Source organism: Astatotilapia calliptera, chromosome 2 (genome assembly GCF_900246225.1).
Source record: "Astatotilapia calliptera chromosome 2, fAstCal1.2, whole genome shotgun sequence".
Classification (NCBI taxonomy): Eukaryota; Metazoa; Chordata; class Actinopteri; order Cichliformes; family Cichlidae; genus Astatotilapia; species Astatotilapia calliptera.
In genome coordinates, this window is record NC_039303.1 from 20,846,092 (window position 1) to 20,858,538 (window position 12,447).

The 12,447-nt window shown below is 41.7% G+C and overlaps 1 protein-coding gene across 1 annotated transcript; it reads right to left on the reverse strand.

Moving 5' to 3' along the window:
• Positions 1-303: 303 nt before the first annotated feature.
• On the reverse strand, positions 304-2,277 carry tmem271 (transmembrane protein 271). The gene has a single exon (XM_026179793.1). It carries the CDS (start codon positions 1,753-1,755, stop codon positions 964-966), a length of 792 nt encoding a protein of 263 aa, XP_026035578.1. The 5' UTR covers positions 1,756-2,277; the 3' UTR covers positions 304-963.
• Positions 2,278-12,447: the final 10,170 nt, after the last annotated feature.

A 12,447-nucleotide genomic window follows, 5' to 3' on the forward strand; every position in this document is an offset into this window, starting at 1 on the left:
ATTACTTAAGTGTGGCTAAACATAAGGTAAGAATTGGCCAGGAAAGTCTGAAATCTGGCCCATTGTAAGCCTTTGGTTTAGGAGGGCATAGATTTTAGACTTTTAACTGTATTTTCATAAGTTTTATCCTACTGAGAAAGACATTCATACAAAGTAATTAAGGAACAAATAAACTGTAACAGTTAAAACACATATGTTCATGTTTTTTTGCTTTTTACTAGCAGCTACAGAAATGTGTGTGCTTTTTTGTGGTAACAATTACGACATAATTTATTTTATCGTGCGTAAAAACTAAAATTGCACTTGGATGGGATTAAACGTGCAAAGGAGAGTTTCTCTGTCAAAGTATCCCCGCTTTGACGTGAAAAGATGTGACTCCTTTTAGAGCCTTTTCTCGGGTGTTTACCCAGCGGATTACATGAATTCTCGTGATTTTAGAAAATTACCGTTTGGATTGATGTGCATGACACTTTCATTAATTACGCTCCACCAGCTATCCTCGGAGTCTGGAGGAGGTCTGCCCGCAACCTTTAGGCTCGAAGTTTAGAGTGAACACACCAGCACAAAATCTAAACTGCCAGCAGCTCCATGACGTCAGGTGAGGTTAAATACAGTTTATTCACAGGTAAAAACGTTAACAGCAAACATTCAGAACACAAACTCTGCTTTTTGTTATATTAGCAAGCTGTTGCGTTTTATGGGCCTTGATCTGCCTGCACTGTCTGGCCCTGGATGATGTGTTTATCTACATCAGTCTGATTGATGATGTTGAACATAAGCATAGGCAGAGGTAAAAGAAAAGTGAGAAGGAATGAGGCGAAAACAAAATCCACTCCGCCGTCCTCCTGTGTAACTTACTGCTTTTTGTTGGGTTGTTGGAGGAGGAAGAGGAAGGGGTTGTTGTTTTTTTAAAGCGTAAAGTCATTGATTGTCACAGCAGAGGGAAGCGCTGCTCCAGAGCGGCTATGTGTTGCATGCCTCAGCGGGGAAAATGTCTTCGTATGCGGGTGGCAGTTCACTGGGGAGCGGGTAGGAGAAAGGGAAGCAATGATTGAGCTCCGGGTCCGTGGGCGAGTATCCCGGCAGTTCGATTGACGGGTGTCCCCCGCACTGCACTTCTGCACCTGTCTCGTCAAACACACCAAAAACACCCAGGTTGATGTAAGACACCGGCTGGAAATCCGCCGAGGAGCAGTCCCGCTCCTCGCTGAAGATGATCGCCCCGGCGCTCTGCCTCTGACACTGTCTGCTCCTAGAAAACTGCGCTGTTTTGTACCTTTTGATGATCACCAGGTTGATGAGCCCGAGGAGGCACTCCAACGTGCTGAGAACAGTGGAGATGACCAAACTCCGCTGGTAATCCCTCAGCTGCTCGCAGGCAGGGTTCAACACCACAGAGTGGAAGCAGTAATGGGAATATTTCCTCTCCACCAGAGAAGCCGTGTCCCCGTCCACCACCGCGCCAGAGAAGGCGGTGAGGACCCCCAACAAGAAGACCACAACACCGAGGAGAAAGAAATTCCTGCAGCCGGGCTTGTCCGTGCAACACACCAGCGCGGTTCCCAGCATGACCTGCCCGATTCCCACAAGTAGCCCGGAGTAGAAAGCCCCGGCTGTGGAGCCGAGGTGGAAATGCGCTTTCACCGTAGATCCCAACGAAACGCATCTTAATCCAACGACAACTTCGCTCAGGGCGCACACGAAGAGGAGGGTGCTGGAGAGGACGGTGCACAGCCCTTTCCCACTCAACTTCATTATATTCCACCTCTGCCGCTCTCGATCCCTCTCCCCCGCTCTTCATCCTCCTGCGTCCTCTCCTCCGTCTCCTCTGGAAGCACTCTCACATCGGGACATCATCTGCCGGTGACTCCTCCGGTTCAGAGCGGGCGATCCTCGCCGCTGCGGCGTCTCTCTCGCATGCCCGCCGCTTTACAGGAATATATAAATAATTAATGACAAGAACGCATTCCTCACTGCACTTATCGATAATCCATACAGCCAATGATCGCGTTACCCAAGATCAGCTATAGCCGCCCATCTCACTCCCAAGCAAAAGTTTTTTTATGTTGCTTTTCCTTTTTCCTCCTGACGAGAGAGTGCAGTCCGCCAAGTCTCCGGCTTGAATGCCGTGTGCGGGGTTTTGTGGCAGAGAAGGAGGCGGCTGCTACAGCCGGAGATGCTCGAGCGTCCTGTTGACCAATGACCCGCAGGCCCCAAGAACACTCCTACAGGGGCTATAAGTGTGCCCGAGGTGCCACGTAGAGACTTTACAGTGACGTTGTGTTAAATGGAAAGGCGAGTGAGCGACTTTTGGTGGGTGATCAAAACAATCGTGAGCGCGACTGGTGTTCGGGAATATGAAATGATTTCTTTTTTCTTTTTTTATACACGCACTTCAAACCCTCAGGCTCGTAGTCAGTTCACCTCTGCAGGAGTGACTGCGAGGTGAGGAAATTTAATTTAGGCGAGCGGTAACCTGTGTTCCTGTTACTAAACTGATTTTTGGCGGAAACAAAATAATCCTCTTATTCTTAATATGAGCTAAATAAAAAAACGAAAAGCCCACCAGGAGTGACTGCAAAAACAAGTCCTAGGACTAGGACTTGTTTTTGTCAGGCAGATCTTTCCGGAAATCACAAATCATCAAGCATCAATAAGACGAGAGGAGCTGAGCGAGGCTGTGTGCTGTCCGCGGTGCTGAAACATCCAAACCAGGAGGCCAGACGGCCGCTGATTGGAGTCCACAGCATCTCTCCTCACATTTCTAATGGAGCTTTAAAACTATAAACGTCTCGTATTTTAATGGTGGTTGAGAGAGGCTCCAGACTTCACCATAGACAACCTTTACAGGAGCGTTGCAGGGTGGATAACTGGTTAGAGGCAGCATTTCAGTCTTAAAACAAATGTAGAAAGACATACTGTATGAGTCATCCAAAGTCCATGCTGCAATGCCCAACAGAAGCTACAGCCCACAGTGTAAAAGTAAATGTTTGAGTGTGAAGTCTAATAGAGTACATAGTCATTATAAATAGAGCAGGCAGCTGAAAGAGACATTCTTCTAATTCATATGTTGAAAATATGTTAAGACAATCTTTACGAGATTTATTTGTGTGTGTGTGTGTGTGTGTGTGTGTGTGTGTGTGTGTGTGTGTGTGTGTGTGTGTGTGTGTGTGTGTGTGTGTGTGTGTAATCATGTAACCAGATTTCATGATAACGAATCCAAATATATGCTGAGTCATTTTTATTACCTAAAACCCAAAAACATTTTTGGCACTAAAGCGTGGAGATATGACACCACTGCGGTCACTAAGATTTATCATCTTTGTCATCCATGAGCAAAGTAAATATCACAATAAAATTTCATGCCAATGGCATTTGAGGCTGGAGTTTCGGGAGCAAAGTGCCCGAGTGACATTCATTTAGTGAAAACAAATTGGTGTCATTGAATCGGAGCTGGCTAATAATGAAATGTAAAAAAAAAAAATTCGTGAAAAAGTTCAAGGATATGCAAAATGATTCAACTGTGTGACCTGCTGTAAAACATTGCCGGTTCTTGGAGCTGAGTTGTTTCCACTTCATTTTATCTGGCTGTAAAAACTCAGCGGACGAGCGCGAGTTCTTGACTTAATTAACCAAATGTTTGACGAGTGCAGGTGGGAGAATTCCACCAGGGAAAGCCGTCGCCCAACCATTCATCACAATGAGCCACCTCATTGACTGTACCAGCACAGCTGCCAGCAAGTGTGAGTGTCACTCTAATTAGGTCATTACTACTTTGCATAGGTTTGCAGATAAGAAAAGATGCTGTGAATGATGAGCTGATAAGCTGCTGATTGGCTGATTGATTGGCAGGCTTGCTTGCTGGCAGTGTGTTTCAGTGATGTTGACACCATCAGCAGCAACAACCTGACTGACTGGCCCAGTCACCACAGGCGTAGATACAAAACTGAAGCAATAAAGGGGCAAAAACTGGAGAATCAAAACACAGAAAACGAAGCGTCTGAGGCTCAAAGTTTCCTGGGGAGCATATAACCCACTGCTTAACGAGTCTCTCTGTCACTTCTTATCCAGTCCATACATGAGCAATAAAACCCACAGCTCTGAGTCCTTCCTGCTGTTAAAGCATTGTATTTGAGCCATGCTTTGTGTGGCAGCAGATTCAAACCCATTTTTCACATTTGTTGTTCCATAATGTGGGCGTTGCAAAGCCTTTTGTAACTGTGATTAAGAGCTATACAAATAAACTTGGACCAGGGCATCACAGAAAATGGCTTCACTTCACTCACAGTGTGAGCAGCCACAGGTAAGGAGCATGCACTTTAATGTGAAGGAAAACTACTGGATTCAATTGCCCGATAAAAGTGATGAGGCAGAGGTTGTTAATAGCATATGTCTTTCATCAGGGCACAAGGTGAGCCCTGCTCACCTCCATAACACAGACCATTTCCCTCATGGTCACAGACCTGGAAGACACTGTTACTGAAGGGGAAAGTGGCTCTAACCTTAATGGGTAAGATCACCTCTCACCTACATGGCAGAAAGACCTGAAATTGGCTTCATTTTAATGTACAGGGCTGTCTGAATGTGATTACTATATGGTTTATAGGGGAAAATGCCACACAAAGAACTGCAGATAGATCCCCAGCATTATAACAATAATAATAATAAATCAGCCTTCTCCTCCAAGAGCAGATTTTCAACTTAAATCACTACAAGTCGTTCTGTGTGTGTGCGTGTGTGTGAGCATTTAGGCTCGATTGCTTCAGCTGTGCCAAGAGTCAGCTGTGAAGGGAGTGCTTCGGCATCTAAGATGCAGTTTTACAGCAGCAGTTACAACAGCCGCGACAGGTCGGCCTGTAAAATCCTGTGTTAGCCTATAAATATTAATGAATCTAAAGCAGCCGCTGCTGTTGATGGCTGGAGCTGGGAGGGACTCAAACAATGTTTCTTCTAAAGAGGAACTGACTCTGAAAAATAAATTCAATACCAAGGGTGAAAACCTGTCAGACCTAGATCAGACAGGGGACAGGGTTTGTCAAATGGGCGGGAGCATTAGGAACAGAGAAGTGAGGCAGTCAGCTGGTGAGATTATCACAGTATTCATATCAACAGTGTATCAAATGACCGCGTGGAGGATATCACTTGCTTTTTTTTCGAGTAATTTTCATTTGCCAGCGTGAAGCTTCTTCTCTTATTGACTTTCTTTAGAGCTGCTGCTGCTTCATGTTGCCAGCAGAAAACCTCAGATAAACCCACTGTGGGCTTCCAGTACCCACCCGAAACAGACTGAAAACAAAAGCAGCAAATGTTACCTGATGAACAGAGCGAGAACCCAGTGTAGACAAACAGATCTGTGTGCAGACACTGGGCTCGACTCCAAATAATGATATCCCTTACAACAAGACCAAGAAAAGAGTTCCAGCGATAAAGCTGAATACTCCTTAAATCAAATAATGTTTAGTCTATCACTAAGGGAATATATGAGATTGTTGTGTGTGTGTGTGTGTGTGTGTGTGTGTGTGTGTGTGTGTGTGTGTGTGTGTGTGTGTGTGTGTGGGCGCGTGAGGAAAATAGAAAGCATTTAATTTAAAATGAGCTTGGTTTTGTGTTTGTTGGCATCACTGGAGGTCAGTTTCGAGGGGTTTGGGTGTTTGTGTATGTGTGTTTGTGTTTGTGCGGGGCTTTACTGTGTAAAATACAAGGTGCAGAGGTTGGATGATTGTGCATAAAGCCTGAGGAGCAGCAAAGAAATGCCATTTAGCTTTTGTAGATGCCAAAACATACGAGCAGGAGCGGCTGAAGATGAGGTCCAAATGATTCCATCAAAGTGGAAGTTTGAACTTATTTATCCCTTTCCTTCTGTTTCCTGCTTGATTTTTATGAACTTCATATCAGGATTAGAGGCTCCACAGGATAGTATCTAACAAGCATAATATCGCTGGTTTGATCATAGGTAGGGGACAGGTAGGGCATCTAGTGTAATAAAAAAAAACCCTGCCATATCAAATATATGGAGCTAGCTGCTGTAGTGCAGTTTCGAGGTTGAGCTACTGCCCCCTTGTGGCCAGAAATGACAACAAAGCAGCTTTAAGTGAGATTTGTGGGCACTTTTGGCACTTTATGGAAAATAACATCTCACTGAAATAATGAGTCTCTAAGGTACTTCCTGACTTATTGACCTTGGTTAAGAGTACCATTACCCTTAAAGTTGCACTTGGATTGTTTTATTTCGAGGAGAATCTCAGTCTTTGGGAAACTTATTTTATTAACAATAAAGTCAGAAATGAATGTGTGAAAAGTAACCACCAGCATCACCACTATTCCTTCTGATGTTCCCGATGTTAATAGCACCATTGTTATAATTTAATCTGAATCAAAAGTCAATTTAACTTCAAACCTTTCCCCTGGTCATTTAATTTAGCGCTGCTTCATCTAATTATACCCTTCACTGCACAACTGCATATATATTTAGTTTCCTCTGACTTTTAATCAAAGAACTGCAAAGTAGATTTTTCTTTGAGTTAAGGTACCAAGAAACATTTTCACTTTTCAAGCCAGGAAATACACAGGCTTAAATCACGAATGCGTGTTGTGCTAAAATATGTAAACAAATGAAAAATAACAAGGTAAATTATAAATAATTCAGGCACTGACTGGCTGGACTGGAGGGAGCACACACTGAAACCTGTTAATACTGTAAGTATAATTCTTCCCCATTTAGCATCATCGCTGAAATTGTTGTGCTGAACCTTAAAGAAGATTTATGGTGGTATTTATGTTAATGGAAATCCATACAGATGATGGCGATGGTAACGATGATGATCAGATTACATTAGTGAGATTCATTAGTGAGGAGGAGGTGAAGGAAAGAGGCAATGTAATGATGAGGGTTGCATGTGAGGGTAAAGCACAGTCTACGTAGGAGTTTATTTCAGGCATCCAAAGAATACAAATAAAGTCCTGCTCAAGATGATAGCATCGTCCAAATGCAAGTGAAAACACTGCTCCACAATGGAGTGTATTTGCAAAATTATGTTGCAGATCACTTTGATATTGTTATGTTTGCACAAAGCATCTTTGTCGTTGATCATTTTAAAATATTCAAAATCCTCCTACTTTCACAGAACAAATGAGGGTCTTTCCGCTCGTTCTTTTCAAAACCGTTGTAGCCAGAGGTAGTAAATGTTTTTCATTACCAGATAAATTGAGTGCAGAAGTGTCACCAAATAATAAAACTGTGTGGAATCATTTAAAATGATGCAACAGAGGACTTAGGAGAAGCTACACCCAATCCGGGGTTTTCCTTCTGTCTTGTAGTCCACATCTTTATATAAGGAAACTGCATCAGACATTTAAGAGACTTTAAATATGAGGCTGTTAGAGAACAGAGATGCAGGTGGAAGGAATTACTGCACCAGCACCACGCAGGCAGAGCGTATAGAAAAGGGCAGACAGCTGACCTTAGGCTTTCTCCCGAGACTGCAAGATGCTCAAGAGACAACGCTCGTAGCCGGCCTTTGTGACTTCAGAAGGATTCTTCAAATGTGACCTGATTAAAAATGTGTTTTTCTATGCACTTCCTCACTTTGATGTTCGAGCTGCTTTTACGCCACCAGCTGAAGATGAGTCCAGTTTTGTGGTCCAGGATTTCTGGATTAGGAAGGATTAGATGTACATGTAACATCATTTTTAGCGTTAGACACACATTACTGTTCGTAACTGAATAAAGAAATGACAGTCAGGTTTACAGCAGCAAATTTAGCATTTTTGGAAGGCTGAGAGCTTCAAGGGTGCAGTGAGGAAAAACAGTTTTATAGTGCTGTAAAGGAGACTAACACTACACACCATTGGTTCTAATTCAGTGGCCACTTTACAGATGTTTTTGTTTCCTCACAGTGCAAGTTAACTGCGAGATATGTTCTTTAATTGCATATATAATGGTAGATAAGTCTACTTGGTGGTGTGAGCATCAGTTAATTTAGAGGAGAATCACTCCAGTCAAAAGAAGATTTTTTCTACTTAATTTAATCTATATTTGGCAGCTTGGTGCTGTTCTGAGAGCAGCACAGCGCTGAGCAGGCATGAATAAAAACACATACAGTTAAATCCACAGGATCATCATTGGACAGCGATACATTATGTTGTCATTGTGCTTCTGTACCCCACCACAGTGGCTTTAAATCTAACAATCAATGTGTGATTGAAGTGCAGACCTTCAGCTTGAATTCAAGGAGCTTCATAAAAGTGCTCTATTAACTGTTTGAGAATTAGAGACATTTTTATACATAGTGCATCATTTTCAGAGGCTCAAACAACTAGACGATAGACCGAGGAGTGGTTTCATGGGGAGCTGAGGATTGTTGTTTTCATGGTAATGTCAGCTTTAGACATCCACTGATTGCAACTAATGTTCATCCAGTTATTAAAAACATCCTTATACTTACAATTACATTAGTTTGTCCAATTAGTTTTGTGCATCTGAAAATGCAACACAATTTATGAAAATGCCTGCAATTAGAGTCTGACTGATAAATGATTTTTAAGACATTTGGTGACTTAAATAACCAACACGTTGGTAGGATGTAACCTGAGCTATCAGTATCTATGGCAAGACATCAGCTGATCTGCCAGGACTGGTGGAGCATTTTTCCATTTTTCTACTTTTTACACATTTACTTAATTCATTCATTGACTTTCATTGGTTTTCTCTATAGTCTTTTCATTTTTTAACTTTCCAGACTTTATTTTCAGATGTTCACGCTGCAGGGGAAAATGATTACACATTCAACTTGTGTTTTCCAGAAGTGATAAAACAGTGACAGAAATGTCACGAGTCTGTTTCCTGTTTTGTATTACATTGTAACAATACAACATTCATGTGCACACGCAAGGAAAAAGAAAAATCCTACTTGTGCTTAATATCAGTTCTCTGATGTTTTGATGTAAAACCAACACGTGGCTGGTGCCTTGATGAACAGAGAGGCTGCAGAATCCCACACAGGATTAGCCGCCTTTCCTTTTCCACTAAAAGAAGCAGATGTCTCAGAACCAATCTGGACCTCGTCCAGGACTCTACATGGATACAGCGGTCTCCTGTTAATCCACTGTGTCTGTGCTTGCATTTTTAAAAAGTAGACAGTGGCTCCACAAGCCTTTACCACAACTGCTGTTCTGGACATAGCATATGGACACCGAAACAGAAGGCAAATGTTTGGCTGCAGGCCTTCTGTCTGCTTCACCTGTATTTAACAGTGTGCGGTTTGTTTGGACTTGTGCTGGGTTTAATTAGTATTTTAATTACACACTGCCTGGAACCCCTGCTTGTTTTTTGTTCTGGGTTTAACCACTAGGGAGCACTCTCATTCAACAATGCTGGAAGTGATGCAGCAGGTACCTGATCTGTTTTGCTTAATAAGTTGAAACAATGTGGCTAATATGCATACTCAGCTGCTGGGATTGTCTTGTTGCCTGGTTTAACTTGGCAGCTCTTTTACTGTCCTGCAGATTGGCCCAAAGTTAGAAAGACTCATTTTTTTTGTTAAGCAAAAAAAGTGGAAACTGTAAGCCTGTTCTTCACCTATTGCAAGCACCTTTCATTTCCTTGCACTTAAAACTTTGTGGGTGTATTGCCAGGGACCCGAGTAAGTGCGGTGCCAAGTTTGAGGTAGTTTAAATGAGTGGTTGTCACATTTTGGATGAAAGTTGTTTTCTACTACCAGAATTTCCCCAAAGAGTTCCTGCTTCATTCTGTGAGTAGAGGAAGGAGCAAACATACACACAGAGGTCTGTTTGCTTGGCTATTGCTGTGAGGGCATGCATCCCCAACGTTTTATTCAAAGCTTTAACCCTAAAATCAGGTCTTAACCAGAGGTGTGGACTCGAGTCACATGACTTGGACTCGAGTCATTAATTTTATGACTTTAGACTTGACTTGAAATAATGTTCTAAGACTTGTGACTTGACTTGGACTTTTACACCAATGACTTGGGACTTGAATTGGACTTGAACCGGTTTACTTGAAAAGACTTGATATTTTACCCCAAATATAAAATTTAACATGCATATTATATAGAGATTGAAAATGTGACGTCATTCACGGGTAGAACCGCAAAGGATTCTGGGAACTCGTGGCAAGCGGTACTAGCGCACGCAGGCTTTCAATTGAAACCAGTCACACAGCGATAAAAAGAAACACAAAAATGTCAAGAAGCTGTTGTGTTATTAACTGCAATAGCCGGTCGCATGACAGCCACGGGAAGCCGACGGGTAAAGAGATCGGTTGTTATCGGATTACGTCGTTGAAGAGAAATTGTTCGAGCCATGTTTCCGAAGTGACAAAGAGGCGACGGATGGCCTGGATTGCAGCCATTCAAAGATCAAATATAACGTCCCAGAACCCTCCAGCTCACAGGTTAGTCTGCTCCAAGCATTTCCACAAAGGTCAGTCTGCTGTTGTAGTTAATGCGTCATTTTTCTTAACATAATTGGTGATATAGGTTACAAGCAAGTCTGGCGCTGAACAGAAATTGTCGCGCTATGCTCCTTTGTTTATTGTGCATAAATAGTGAATTGTCCTGACACAATATTGCGTTTCGCTTCTGTTATTATGGTACATTGACAAAAACATATACTTTTATTCACAGGATAAAACAGTTGTTTTGTATCACCAATTGCCCAGTACGATTACAGCATACAATATTATTGTCACTGCTACATTTCTGTGATGCTACCAGAAATTATTTCCACTACTAATTAATTACCGTTGAGCTCAAAGGTCCTATTAATAAACGGTTAACGAATGTGTATTTATGACGACGATTTGTGAGACTGGTAAACTTATGATACGTACGATGGTCTTTACTTTCTACACGGTGCATTTCAAGGTCCTGCACCCATCCGTCGGTAAACTGTACCTGGGCTTGTTGCAGTGACCGGAAGTTACTAAACTTCATGAGTGTGTGCACTCACTCCAAGAACCGTATGATTATAAATATGCATATAAATATGCTACGATGAGATAGCTGACTTCATCTAACTAGCAAATGTTTTCCAGGCTACGTTGGTGATGCAGTTTTTTTTTAAATTATATTTTTTTTAAAATATCATTTATTTATGTATGATATTTTTGTCATGCGATTTTAAAGCCGGTCCTACAACCGCATCCAAGAATAACATGCAGCGTATCTCAGAACTGTCGGTGAAAATTATTCTTGGAGCTAGGTTTAATTGAGCTGCATTTTAAAGAGGTGCAATTTCACAATTTGTGTATATTTTCTAAGTTCACTATTTTGTCATGTGTTGAGAAAAACACAGATTTAAAAATTACATGGTCTAATATTTACATTTAGCATAACTGCAACATGCTTTTTTTCGTTTTTTTTTTAAAGACTCGAAAGGACTTGAAATTCAAAATTTCAGACTTGTGACTTGACTCGGACTTTTACACCAGTGACTTGAGACTCGACTCTGACTTGCCTGACATTACTTGAGACTTGACTTGAGACTTGAGGATAAAGACTTGAGACTTACTTGAGACTTGCAAAACAATGACTTGGTCCCACCTCTGGTCTTAACCCTCAGAGACACTTTTGAAGGGTGTAAAAAAAGGGCCAGCCAAACAACTGTATCTGTTTGAACATTTCATCTAAAACCACTCTCTTTATTTAATATAGACATATTGCATTTTGTTTATTTTTTAATATGATGTAGTCATTGCCCTTAATTTCCTGTTACAAATTACTTACAGACTAAACATATATACGGTACTGTCCAAAGTCTTGAGCCATCCTCATTTCTTTGTTTTGCTATGAAAATGGGGAGAAGGTGGTAACAGTTTATTGAAACACGTGAAATACAGTATCTAAGGCAAAAACATCGTTTATACAGTTCCAATAAGTGTGAAAGTCAATATTTAGTTTGACCACCTCCTAGCTAAGCTGTCCTGTATTTACCTTGAGTAGTCTTCAGGAATAGTTCTCCAGGCTTCCTGAAGGACATTCAGAGCTCTTCTTTGGATGTTGGCTGCTTTTTTGTTCTGTGCTGTAAAGATGATCCCACACTGCTTCAGTAATGTTGAGGTCCGGACGCTGAGGAGGCAAATCCATGACTGACTGTTCCAATTGTGTGCTTTTCTATCCAGGTATCTTTCTACTGCATTGTCAGTGTGTTTGGAATCATTGTCATGCTGAAGAATGAAGCTGCTGCCAGTCACATGCTTTACAGATGGTACTTTTACTATGTTTATAAATCCATCAACTTGGATGAGATTCACAACACGACTGGCAGAAATGCAGCTGCGAGTAAAAAGTGATTAAAGATATAAATGGTGTTTTTTTTTTGCCAACTTGTCTGTTCTGTATAGACTCAAACTTTTGCAAAGCACTGTAGTTCTTTTGATTTTTTAAAATCTGACAGTTCTGAACAGCCACATTTTCAAGGCACAATCTC